The sequence below is a fragment of the Odocoileus virginianus genome, chromosome 1 (assembly GCF_023699985.2).
Source record: "Odocoileus virginianus isolate 20LAN1187 ecotype Illinois chromosome 1, Ovbor_1.2, whole genome shotgun sequence".
Classification (NCBI taxonomy): domain Eukaryota; kingdom Metazoa; phylum Chordata; class Mammalia; order Artiodactyla; family Cervidae; genus Odocoileus; species Odocoileus virginianus.
The window spans coordinates 23,795,700-23,809,459 of record NC_069674.1 but is presented as its reverse complement, the minus strand read 5'-3'; the positions used below and the strand labels follow the sequence as shown (position 1 = coordinate 23,809,459).

The 13,760-nt window shown below is 40.4% G+C and overlaps 1 protein-coding gene across 11 annotated transcripts in view; it reads right to left on the bottom strand.

Annotated features, from left to right (window-relative positions):
- Positions 1-6,590: 6,590 nt before the first annotated feature.
- The window catches only part of CEP41 (centrosomal protein 41), a 48,154-nt gene continuing 40,984 nt past the window's right edge, over positions 6,591-13,760 (bottom strand). For 9 of the 11 annotated variants that reach the window (XM_070465792.1, XM_070465804.1, XM_070465801.1 and 6 more), the window contains 5 exons: positions 12,269-12,420; positions 11,811-11,878; positions 10,681-10,795; positions 10,016-10,231; positions 6,591-9,092 (listed from right to left, as the gene is read on the bottom strand). In XM_070465792.1, the coding sequence (XP_070321893.1) occupies positions 8,914-9,092; positions 10,016-10,231; positions 10,681-10,795; positions 11,811-11,878; positions 12,269-12,420 (730 nt within the window). In that variant the 3' untranslated portion in view covers positions 6,591-8,913. The remainder of the gene's footprint in view (positions 9,093-10,015; positions 10,232-10,680; positions 10,796-11,810; positions 11,879-12,268; positions 12,421-13,760) is intronic. The other 2 variants (XM_070465802.1, XM_020880687.2) reach the window with 1 other exon arrangement.

Sequence of the window (13,760 nt, the reverse complement as noted above, 5' to 3'; positions counted from 1 at the left end):
AGCACCCCGCCGTGGTAAGGAATTCAGCTTGTACAATAGTCTAGCTAGTTGGATCCATTCATCTACTAAAGCAATAACCCTGAGTATGAAATAGAATAATCCTGGTGGTCACTGCTTTCCCAGATGGATGTCACAGTCAGGCAAAGCTTTCTATACAGCAAAACATGGTCTCCCACTCCTGAACTAAATTGGAAGAAAACAATTGCATTAAATGGAATTATTTAAAGACAAAGAACAAACACCAATCTCAGGGCATTTTTATTAATTGAAGTTTATCGCAGAGACTTTGCCTTTAGAGACAGAAGTAGTTTACTTCTCACTGCCACACGCTTTCTAGCATCTCCTGGTACACTGTCTGCACTCCGTCTCCTCTCCCACCTACCGCCACTCCTTATCATTTGCAAAATTTCTCAAACCTGAGACTCTCCTCTTGATACATCACCTCCTCAGCTCCTAGAATTTGGCTTCCCTCCTTTGGCTTGGTGATTCTAGTGTCTGTGATATCACCCTAGTGGCTAGCACCACAAAACACATAGCATATATCTCAACTTTTTTTCAAAGCAAGAATCTATATTCGTTTCTTCCAGATCTCTTAAGGTGTGACTGTTGAGTAGGGAGTCAGTCCTAAGAAGTTACTGGGAAGTTGGGGTAGGGTGATGGCTTGGTAGCTCCCCAAATAGGGGAGCTGGGGTAAGGATGGCAGCCTTTCCCTGTATCAGCCAAAGTACCACAATGCTTCCAACTTCAGTGACTTAAAAATTTGTGTCTTTTTCACACACAATAGCCTGAAGTTCAAATGCTTTTTTTAAGAGCCCATTAGGGAATTTTCATCTTGGAATTTTAAAAATAATTTTTGACATTCTAAAATTGAGGTATAGTTTATTTACTATATATATATTAGTTTCAGGTATACAAAATAGGGATTAAAATTTTTTATATATTATACTCCATTCATTTTTTATTTTAATATGTTTTTGCTACCAAACATTCTGAAAAATAAAAAGGATGAGGCTGACTATACATATAGTACACATAAACTTACACATATATAAGTTTATAAGGCAAGGTGAAACGGTGTTTCAGCCTTTACAGAAAGATGATCTAAAGATTTTATAACCCTTCCTTCAGGTTATCTTTTGGGAAGCATTTCCCTTCAATTTATGTAGATAAGCTGAAACCCACTGTGATGGCTCAGCAAGAAAAAAAAAAACTGATCTTACTGCTTAATACAGACTGATAAATGAAAAAAATATTAAGTTAGCAAGATAGTGTATCCTCTTATTAAAACTGGATTACTTAGGGATCAAGGGTAGAATTGCTTAATCTAAAATAAACTGTATTCCCTGATAGCAGAGGCTACTTGGTTTGGTATTCAGTCTGCAAAACCCTCAGAAGTACTTGACATATAGATACCCAATAAATACTTGTTGAACAAATACTCTCCACATTTACTAGAAAACTTTTCATTTTTATAGTCTGTATTTTGTAAGCTTGCAAGTTATTTTGAATTCCCCTGATCTGCAGTTTAGAAAGTAATGCTCTGAACAAGTCAAAGTATTAAGAAAGCTGAAAAGATAGCACCAGAATGAAAATGCCAGGAGGGCAGGAACCAGGCTGTTTTGCTCAACCCTCAGTTTCTAATGATTGACCAAGTACATGACACGTATCATGCACTTAATAAATGCTTCTCAAATGGAGACATGGAAATTAATTTTAAAAATATTTTTAACTTTATACTTTGCAGATACATATTTTTATAAATCTATGGATTAAAAGCTTTTATTTTCTAAATAAAATAACACTAAAAGAGAAATGATAATTTTATAAACTAATACAGCATATATAAAAAAGTATTAATAACCCTGAGAGGAAAAGAGCCTTTATAAGTAAAAGAGGTTAAAAAAAAAAGACTTAACATTTCAAAAGAAAAATAGAAGATTTCTTCCCCAAAGAAGAAATACAAAAAGTTGATAAATGAAAGATACTGATTCTCTGGGCAATTTTTTTTTTGTACATTAAAGAAAAATATATTATTTTTTTCCCATCAGACAAAGAATAAAAAGACTGACAATACAGTATTATCAAGAGTATGAAGAAATAAGACCTGTCATATACTGCTGGTGGGAGGATAAATTTATACCACCTTCCCAGAGGGGAATTTGGTGATATAAATAAAAAATTTCAACATATTGCTGCTTTGACTCAGTAAGTCCACTTGGAGGAATTTATTTTACAAAAATTCTCTGAGTTCAAATAAACACATGTACAACATTTCAATAATAAAAATTTAAAGAAAATGGAAAAGAACCTAGATAGATACCAGTATTAATATGGGTATTACATGTTTACACAATGGAATATTGGGAAGCCGTTGTAGTCTGTGGTTGATATGGAAAAATGGTCACAATATACTGAGTGAAAGAAGCTGGTCAGATGATGGAAATATTCTAAAATAGGATTGTGGTAATGCTTGCTCAACCCTGTAAATTTACTAAAATCCACTGAAATGTATCCTTCAAATGGGTGAATTTTACGGCATATGATTTGTATTTCCACGAAGTCTTTTAAAAAGCAGGCTATAAAATAGTATATGGAATATGAATCTCATTTTTGTTTGAAAAACATATACCCACTATGCCTGGAAGTAGATATTCTCCAATAGTAATAATTGTGGTTACCCTAGGTGACGGTTTTTCCTCTTTAAACTTTTCTGAGTTTCTTGCAATGAAAGAAGCTACTACAAACACATCAGATCACCTGTGGGTAACATTATCTAGTATCAACTTATTATCAAAATCAGACATCTAAATGATCATCTTAATTTGTGCCCAGATTCTTTTTCATAATTTGTCGAAACTCATTTCTTCTGCTGTCTCCCTGAACAAGGTAATTGTCTTACTTTTGGAAAAGTTTACATTCCAGATGGAGCTGGCAGTAAGTGCCCTACCAAGGGCAGGGTACCAGCATCTTGTTGGGGCCAGAGATAGTGTGGGGTGACAAATCCCAGGAGTGCTTGCTGCCCACACTCAGTTCCTGCAGCAATCTGGGGAACTGATTAGGCTACTGCCTGTTCTCCAGGACTTTTCAAAAATCTTTATTTTAAAATGAACTCATTTACTCCATTCTTAGACCCTTATCCATGGTTCTTAGTGTGGCCCGTGAAGCCATTGGTGGTCCATAAGAATCCTTTGGGTGGTCTTTTGAATTAACACTAAGATACGTATGTCTAGCTTTGGCTTGAAATTAAAATTGAAATGTCACTGAATACAATCCAGATATGACCTCACCAGTCCCTCATCCAGTGCAGGGCTGTTCATCATCTCAGCGATTGTTTTGCAAGGACATGTGGGACCAGGTGGATTTGAAGATGCAGACGGATTCTTGCTCTAAGGACTCTAAAGTCAGAAACATCATTCTGTGAACACACTAAGACCCAGATGCTCCTTATAGGAAACTGGTATGACCAACCAAAACATTCAAACTGGCCAGATGAAGGAAGAGCTCTGAGAAACAAGCACAGAACACCCGTCAAATCTGAAAAAAACTGTCAAAGGGTAATGAGTTCTCCCCAAAGCTTTCAGGATCCATTTGGCAACTCAAACTGTGAGCATCATCTACCAACCCCAGAGACAAAGACGGCCAAATGTTTCGTGCCAAAAGAAGAAAGTTAAAAGTCTTCTGTTTAACCACGGTGGTGTGCTCAGCCACATTTTTAGAGGAATGCAGTGGAATGAGAGCTCTGCTCACACACGGACTGAGGGGCAGAGGTTTGCTGCTGCCTCCTCCCATGAAGCCGAGGCCTGTGACCATGAGCCAATTCACACAATTTATGTTTCAGCCTATGTCAGAAACATAGCCACAAAGGAAAGAGAAGATCGGACACAAATCATATCAATGTGGTTTTAACCACACTGGAGAGTTAACCATCAGGAAAACAGCCTACTTTCCCCCTATAATCTGTTGAAAAGCTTGTAACTCCCATTCCCTAAGTGATACCTCATTAGGGACACGCTGAGCACCAAAACAGATCTCAGAAACCCTGGGGCACCTGTCTTCAAGATAGGTCACCAGACACAGACAACAGTGGAATGGGGAAATTCATGGTCCCAGGAGCAGATGCTTCTATCCCTGAACTCCCACTGCCCTTCGTGTAGGTAGAGGAGGAAGGCTTTCAGTGGAATCTTGGGTCACGGGGAAGGAAGGGAGGCCAACAGCCAAGGGAAAGTTACATTTTTGTTGGTGAACTGGAGGCATGGCCAGGGAGAGCACGCTGGGCCCACCCAGAGTGGGAAGCTCAGAGCAGAGTGGTTTTCTCAACCTTCCAGCTCAGTGACTCAAGGGCGAGTTGCTTAATTTCCTCTCGACCCTCAGTCTCTTCACCTGAAAATGGGGGCGCCTACCTTGTAGGGATGTTGGGATGGTCAAATGAGTCAAAACATAAAATGAAGACTCTAAGAATACTACCTAACACATAGCAAGCGCCCCATAAATGTTTACTAGCATTAATACCTGGAAATCTTTAAGATTTGAAACAAAAGAGAAAGTAAAACCTGCTCTCAGATGGGAAGATGGTGTATAACCCGTAGCTGATGAATTCTGAAGGCCACTCTGAGCCTGAGGGGACCATGGAAACAGGCAGGCTGTAGACAGCCAGAGTAGTAATAAAGGTCCTCACAGCTTCCTGGGTAATCTAAAATTGCAGGGGGTAATCTAAAACTCTCAGAGTTATGAATGCCTCGTTTACAAAAGCAGGACGTCCAAGGGGGCTAGGGATAACAAACTTTCCGGGTCTCTAGAAGGCAGACCAGTGTTGAGTGACTGCCACAGCGGGCTTCACATCCCAGACTTCAGTCTGGATGGATTTCTTCAGTTTATTTACTCACGTACCCTTATTAAGGGTCACTGTCACATCGTTGGTGATTTTTACCTTCTAGGAGCTTATAGTCAAAATAATTTTTTGAAACGTGGTCAATCAGTCCGCAGTGTCTAGTAAGTGACCTCTGTTGCCAGACATTTCACCAGGTGCCTCAGGATGTTATGCACGTGAAGAGAATCTGAGTCTGCATTTGGGACAAAGAGGACCAGCATCAGAGAGTGAGGCCGTGAGGGGACGGGGTGGCAGGGGGAAGGAGGCAGTAGAGTTCTGTAAACACATAAGATCATGCACTGAATCCCGCTTTGTCAGAATTCAGTGCTGACAAATCACCACCACTACACATGTTATGCTATAACTGACCTGCGTGCCAATTTAAGGACACGGCAACAGCAATTTCAATAATTACTGCAATTTTAGGAAAGTACTACTACCCAAATGTGTTTTGAACACTTGGGAAGCACAGTGTGTCCTATTTGTTGTTTTTATAGGAAAAACATATTAATTTTAATCAAAAAAATAATTGAATAGAAGATAAGCATATCATCATGCTCACATAAACTGATGTAAAATACACATTTCTGATGTTTCTTAAAAAAAGAAGAAGGAGAATATCATGGGAGTTACAACTTTGAAAGAACTGTGAAAAAATAAAAGCACATTATAGATACTGGGAGTATTTTAAAACTGGAGAAAGAAAGGTTCTTAATGATTATCTTCCGGATAGAACAGGAAGGGAGTCATGGATTTAAATCCAGGTGGACAGAAATTAATTATCCCCCCTAAAAAAGTCAGAGAACATAAAAGACAGAATCTACAACAAATATATAACATGACAGAAACCAAAACCAACACAAGAAAAATTGCCTACATATTTCTTTCTAGCCCAGGACTCTGATTTCACTTATATTCCACAAGGGAATTTGAGAAAAGAAGGTTTTGTTTTGTTCTGTGTTCTTGGTGAGTAGCCTAAAGTCTTATGAATTTTTGTATAATCTCAATAGCACCACGGGAAAAATCCCTCAGCAACTAATGAACACTATTTGTTCTCTTTTAATTCTGACTTACACCCTAGTCCAATATGATTGTGCTAGTTCTGACTTTCTACTGAAGGTGAAAAATAAAATTACTTTTAGGCCATTCAAATCATTCTAGCCTTTCAGTGGATTAAACCTGACATTATTACAGACCGAGATGTTCTTTTTGTACTCGAATGAGTAATGTTGCCTTCTCTTCCCTCTCCACTTCTTGCTTTCATGCTTCTCTCCTTCCTACCCTCCTTTCTTTCTTAAATACACATCCCTTTAGAGTACTGAACGTATTAGTTAGACTTTGACCAGCACTGTTGCTCAGACAGAGGAGTAGTTGTACTTCGAGGAAGCATTTTCCATCTAGGGGGTCCTAAGTTCCCAGGCAAGAGCAGCTGGTCAGACTCTGCAACACTGACGAGAGTCCCATGGCATTGTGTTTAAGGTGGCCGTCAGTCCCTGCTGGGCATGGAGAGAAACCCAGACCTTCTGACTAGAGAGCTGAGGTCTCCTGCCCTAACTGGAATGATTTCCTGATTCATTTATACAAAGAAAACATGCGTTCCTGGGAGATACAGCATAAAGAAGTACACTTTCCAATCACCCCAGTCTCATGTGACTCCCCACAGATCATCTCAACAGAGAGGGAGAAGTTGGCAGACTTCGGCATATTAATAGCAAACAACAAATTAAGAACTATGTACTTTAATTGTCAACATTCATAATTGCACAAAGTATCACAGATCACTTAAATAATACATGTCAGTTAATCTAATGAAGAAACTAGTAATGTAGAACATTCAGAGCAATACCGTGAGCATGTAAAAACTGTCTGCAAGTGACATTTAACACACAAAGTACAGAATGAGAACAGGTCTTTGAGGAGTAGTTATTTAAAACCCTTACCAACAGGCAAAGCACTACGGAGAAACACACATCAATATAGTCAACCTGCCAGATCTCTCAACTAAATGCACAGCAATTCTAATAGGTTTGGCTACACTGACTGTGCACACATACACAGTCATTTCAAACACTCTAGTGTTGTGGTGATGGGAATGCAGAATAGAAACAAAAGGGGCTACCACTTACTTGTAAAACTGAATCCAGTGGGGGAAATCTAGACTCCTGACTGATCAACTTGAAAATGGAATAAACAGAACTCTGTCACAGAGAAAAAAAAATTTTTTTCTTAAAAATGTATATGTGTCCAAAATGGCTGAAAATCTTGTCCATGCTAGGGGAAAGTTGAATGTGGAAAAATTTGCATTTAAAAAAATCTATGCTGTAAAGAAAATAAAAAGCCAGAGCATTTTGGCATTAGCAAAAGGCTGAACTTAGTTCTCAGGCAATAAATTTATGGGGAAACATGACAGGCTCCTCATTAAAGCTTTGTGTACGTTGGCTGAATTTTATACAAGATTCTTGAATCTTATGGAAAATTGGGCACGGCTTGACATCTGAACAATGTCCCTGGTTTGTTTGATTTCTAAAGCATCGGAAAATGTTGCACTTTGGAAATCAAGTAGAGAAGAATAAACACACTAAAATAGAACTGGGCTGAATCTGAAAGTTATTTTTCCATATGTCTCTATAAGATATTTATTACCTTTATTTCTCCTACAAATACAGCTTCCCATGCTGGAAATACTGTGATACCTTTTTTTTTTTTGGTGGTGAGAAAAATAGTCCTGTTAAGACAAATCTTACCCAGCAGCAATAACCACCTAAGGATAGGCAATTTTCAGCTGGCTTTTCAGAGGCTGGTTGCCATGACAAAGAGCACAATTTATTCCGCAGTCCCTTATCACAACTACAGATCACAGGCCGTAAAAATTAACAAGCCTCTTTTTCCTTTTCCTGATGATTTCAGAGCTCCTCATCCTTACCTGAGGTCTTTTGTTCCCCCAATTAAATGGAATGAATGTCAGTCATCTAGCAATTCAATTAATGCCGATTCAAAATTCTGGCCAAACAAGAATCTATAATCACAACCTCCTAATCACAGCTCAGTCATGAGAATGAAAAGTAAGCAGGAAATTGCACTAATTACTCAATTAGACTAATACTGTATTTTTAAGCAAGGATTTAAGGGGTTGTCAGCTCTGACAAAGGACTGTGGAGTCGTCCTCACCTTGTGGGCTGGTAGTGACCCAACCACAGCCAGTGTTTTCAAGTGGCCATAATTTCTACCCATCTAATATGGATATGCCTGAGCTGGATAATGGAAATTTACAACTGATAAACCAACCACAAATGAGGGGTAACTCCAGGGGGCTTCAATGAATGGCTCTCAACCCAGCCCTGTACAGTGGATAGGGCTTTCCCATGAGGGTGGCTGGGCACACATCATCACCTGTGCTGGCCCCAGGAGAACATCTTGTGAGGGGGAGCTTTGCACACACGTGAGAGCGGCTACTAAATCTTAACTGAGTAATGCTCACAGGTATCGGCTTCCAAACTCAAGGCAGAACCTGCCTCGGGTGGGTGCTGGGCAAAAAGCTCCTCAGCCAGCAGGTCCACACCTGATGGGGACCCTGGTGGCGGCTGAGAGCCATGAATCATCCGCACCCCCAGGGGCAGCTTCTCAGGCTGCAAAGCCTACCTAGAGAACCTTCGTGAAACCAAGAACACTGAGTGAAAAAGAACTGGCTGGGAAGGACACACAGATGTGCCTGAAGTAGTCACAAAACAATGCAGGATACAGACCAAAACAAACTCGACCTTATTTTTTAAAAAATGAAAGCCTAAAAAAATTAAGACTTTTTTCCTACTCAGTTTCAGAGACTTAAATATTCTGTAAACAATAGGGAGGACACTAGAGCCTGTCATGCCTCTGGTTTTTGTAAAAATCCTTCCCAAGTTGGACGTGGGAAAGCAGTTGGAGATAGGAAGAGGGCCTGATACACAAGCTGAGGTCTTTGCAGCAGTTTCTGAAATGACCAACTTGGGAACTGCTCAGGGTTCCAAAAGGAGAGAAAACATTTATTTGACTAAGGCAGACAAAGTCTTTTACTTCCAGGGTTTGCCTTGCAGGTGGCCACTGCCCAGTGAGCGGGGATTCTGGTGGCTGGCAGGGCCCCCCGCGGGGAGGTTCTGACCGCTGCGGGTGCCTGGAACCTTGGCATCTCTTCCAGAAGCGTTAGCTTGGCTCAGCCGGCCTGGAGGAAGCAAGAAAGCAGGGAGCAGAGCTGCAAAAATGATTGTAGAGACAATCTGCCAAGTATACTTTTAAACTAATGAAGTCTTAGGCTACAAACCACTTTTAAGCTAATGAAGTTCTATTCAGCATCTATTTTAGGTTAAAACCTACTCTTGAGCCTTGAGATCAATTAGAAGGTGGGGAAGAGGGTAGGGATGAAAGGAAATCCAGATTGCTCTTCTTTCCTTCCTCTCCATTATCCCAACCAACCTCGCCTATTTGTCGTTTCTTCTCAGTAGAGAAGGGAACAGGAACATTTAGAGGAGAAAGAGAAAGCATTGTGCCAAAGGCAAGGCTGGAAGTGTAAGAAGAAGCAACAGAAGGAAGCAAAGTTTTCCAAGAAGGAATCGAGGGCTTCCCTGGTGGCTCAGTGGTAAAGAATCAGCTGGCCAATGCAGAAGATATGGGTTCAATCCCTGGGTTTGGAAGACCTTCTTGGAGAAGGGAATGGCAATCCACTCCAGTATTCTTGCTTGGAAAATCCCATGGACAGAGGAGCCTGACATGCTACAGTCCTTGGGGTGGCAAAAAGAGTCAGACATGACTTAGCGACTAAACAACAAAAACAATGGTAATATTGAGGGGAAAGATGGAATACTTTGTATTCCAAGAAGGATTCTGAATGCTTTAGCTTAGCCTCTCAACTCCGTCCGAGATACCCACTTTATTTGACTGAAAACTTCTCCTTCAGTTGTCTGCGTGCAATGCCTAATTCTTGCCATCATCTGGGAGCACCTCCACTCACTCATTTCCCCTCTCCTCACACAGCACCTGCATACTTCCCTCCCCCCTGCAAATATTTTAAGAATCTGAATATAAGAGATCAAGCTTCTCATATGATGAGGTTGATGTTCAAAGCTGTAAATCTCAAGTTCTACAGAAACAATATTTCCAAAGGTCAAAATATCTTACTAGGATTGTCTGCAGGACCCTGGTCCTCTTCCAGGTAATATTCTATCTTCTTTAGGTCTTCTGGGGTAAATCTCCATTTATTCTCAGCTGGTAGGGGCAGCACTTTGGGGCTGGATCGTTTCCGAGCAGAACCAGGAGGAAGGGCCTGCTGGCAAGATGCTGGCAGGGAACCTGTAATCAGTCCTTCTGGGAATTTCTGAGCTAAGACTTTTAGACCTAGGTATGGAAGATCATCAGAAAAAGCAGTGTTAGCACAGTGAGGCCAAGGCAAACCTGGAAAGGAGCCCACGTGTCTCCTCAACACAAGGACGGGAAATCTTTCTTAATTGCTTCACCATTAAGTAAATTACCCCAGAAAATGTCCGTTGTTATGTGGGATTTCTGAGAATTCCACCAGAAATTGCTTTGCTCAAGTCTTCAGCACTGAGGCTTTCTTACAGAGCCATAAAGCAACATCATTCTTTCAGGAATTAGAAACATGTGCTGATTGAGCTAAAGGAAGTTTCACATATCCTGCCTCCCTTCCGCCAGCATGGTTTTTTCTCTTTCCAGAATACTGAATTCTGAGCTCTGCAAGGGAGGGGAGGGGGAAACTCTAGGAGTGAAGCTGGAGTGTGAGTCCAAGTATTTGCCTTTTAAGTCCTAAGCAGAACATAGCCCCTCACCTCCGGAAAGCATGAAGAGGTTCTCAAACCCCCGCTCGCACATGGTGGTGGCCGCCTGGCTGGCCAGCCTCTCATCGTCATCGTACAGGATGATGATCTTGCCGTGGGCATTTTTCTAGGAGTCAGATGAGTTAAGGTTTGACCACACTGAGCTAATGCTCCTAGACTATACAGAAATGCCCAGGGAAGGAAAGCAGTCAAGGTTTGCTTGTCTTGAGTTCAGGGAGCACGGGACGACCCCTCTTCAGGGCATCCTGACTCTTTTTTCCTGTGCTGAAAACCAACACAAGCTGGTATCCTTTTATTGTATATCTATCTATCTATCTATCTCCAAGATGGCACTAGTTACATACTGTATACTCTTTGGCCCTTTCATCTATACAATCCCGGAGAGCAATTATAACCTCCATTCATAGTTGAGGAAACATAAAAACTTTTGTGCCCAATGTGTCCACGGCAGCCTTACTTAGAACAGTAAGAAAGTGGGAACCACCTAAAAGTCCAGTCCTCCAGAGAGGAATGATTTAGTAAACTACAGTAAATCTAAAGATGAGATATTTTACTGCATCAAAAACAGAGTTTATAAAGAGCTTGTATTAGTGTGGGGAAATTCACTGTAATAGGAAGTGGGGGAAGCAACACACTAAATTATATATATGACTTTCACTTTGTTAAAGTCACTACATAGAAGACCGCCTGGAATAAAATACATAAAAGATACTGTAAGAGTTTGTTGTTCAGTTGTGTGGTTATCAGGGATCTCAATTTTATTTTTTATATTTTTCAGTATTTAAAATTTCTATTTGTACTATTCTTATGAGCAAATTAAAATTTTAAGAAGAAAAAAAATTAAAATAGAAGGAAAAAATTCACTCCTTACATTTTACTTGGGGAAAATGGAAAAAAAAAATCTTTCTGGGGAAAAAAATGTCGTAGGACTAACTGTCAATAGATCCTAACTGTTAATCTAACGTTTCTTGTCCAACTGCAGGATGGACTAGAAAGCAGCCTCAGCAACTTCAGCTAAGGATCCAAATTCTAAAATATGCTAAGTTAGCTAATTCATATTGGTAAATTTGATTCTTACAATCCTTATACCACCCAACTCCTTAAAATGCAACAAAGGATACATACTCAAGAATATCATTTGAGTAAGGGTTCATTGTTCTAGACAGAGTTGCAATTGGGTAACTGTAAGCTGCAAAGAGAAGAAAAAGCTTAGGAAGTTTGTAGTTCTCAGTACAACTAGGCCCCAATCCCTAGCTGGTTTAACATCTAAGAGTTAAATGAAACATATTTTAAAACTCACTAGTGATAAACCTAAATACTTCTGTGACAGAGAAGAGAACAGGACTCAATGAACAACAGGAAGCACTGCTTCACTGTTTCTGACACTTAGCCCTGGGCCCCTGATCCCTCTGAGAATGTCCCCAGCCTCTCTCAGAACATGCGGTGGAGCCAACTCACAGGTTCCCGGAACCCATCTGGCTAGCACTATGCTGACCATGGGGTGTGGGTCGAGCCTGCCTGGGCTCAGGACTGGGCTCTGTTCTTGGGAGTGAGACACTGAAAAGCCTTTCTCTCTTACCTCCAACAATGTGGCACTGCTGGTAAGAGTCTCTATCTCGCACATCTAGCAGCAGGAAAGGGCAGTCGGGATAAGGTTTGTCTTTGGTATTGGGCTCTGTTTTCTTCACAAGCCCTTTGTCTAGATCCAGTTCCCCAACACCACTGATGACGCTGCAAGTGAAAAAGTAGGCCGGCAGACACTAGTCAGGGGTGGGTGGCTTAAAAGTCAAATGCGTTTTTTTTCAGAACGGTGACAAGAGTGCTCAATGTCTTTTCAAAAAACACCTCAAAGAAAAAGGAAAATGGATATGGTGTCTCAGTTCTGTCTCTGAATGCAAGGTCTTATGGATGGATTCTTATTCTATCACCCTGGACACCAAGGAAGGGATCCACTGTCCATACTCACCTTCAGAGAGTGCATGTTAGGTCATTAGCATGGCAGAGGGGGTAGGAACTGTAGGGCACATGCTGCCTCCAGCAACAAGGGCAGCATTCAGAGAAAGAAAGAGGCGAACAGTTAATCCAATGGAATTTTGATGAGTGTGAGAAAGCAGAGCGAAAGGAAAGAATAAGGTTGACAGGACAGGAAAACCGAAGACATTTATATGTATATTATGTGTAACATAAAGTAACAATGGTATTTTAATATATTTCATATACCATGACTTATCCAGTATGTCTTATCCTCAATGTCTTCAATAGTTATCTGTAGTCACTTAAATTTTTATAGGTTACAAAGTTGAGGTTGAAGAGGCTTTTAGATTTTATGGCATGTGATAAGACGGTGGAAAAACTATGATTAAAATGAGGAAGTCTGTTTCCGACCCGTTTCTGAAGTCGTAGAATTACCAAAATTGCTTGCCAGGTTAATATAGGCAAAATGTGGCATAAATATGAATTGGAGAAAACATGTGTTATGATCAAAATGGCAAGCAGTGAAATATCTGCATTGGGATAAGAAGATAATCACTTTTCTGGCAACATGAAGGCACACATGCCAAACCACAGGTTAGTTATTATGGAGCAATAGTTCCTCTCCCATCACAGCAAGTCAAATTCTGCCTTTAAGTTCAATGAAAAACTACAACTATATGCCATATAGTGCATATTTTGTTGAACCAAAGAAGAAGAAACTCTATGTCATGTGAAACTACATCCTCATGGAAGCCTTGTTCGTCTGTCTTGTTTTGAATGCAATTTTAGAGTCCATGCACAGAAGTAGTTATGGAAATAATAGTAGTGCAATTGACAATAGCAATACTGTCTCCAGTAGAACTAGCCTGTTTGGTAAAATTGTTTTACCAGTAGAAGGGATGGATATATGCAGAAAATGAGTACCATCTTATAACCAACAGTGAATATAGGTGAGGAAGTACTGCATCGTGAAACTGCCATGTGCATTTGAGAGTTGACATCAAGGCTGCTTTCACTCTCCTTTGCACCTATTTAATATCAGAGCACTATATGTGGCACTCTATTTTTCTTCTGATTCTAGACAGGGTAATTATAAG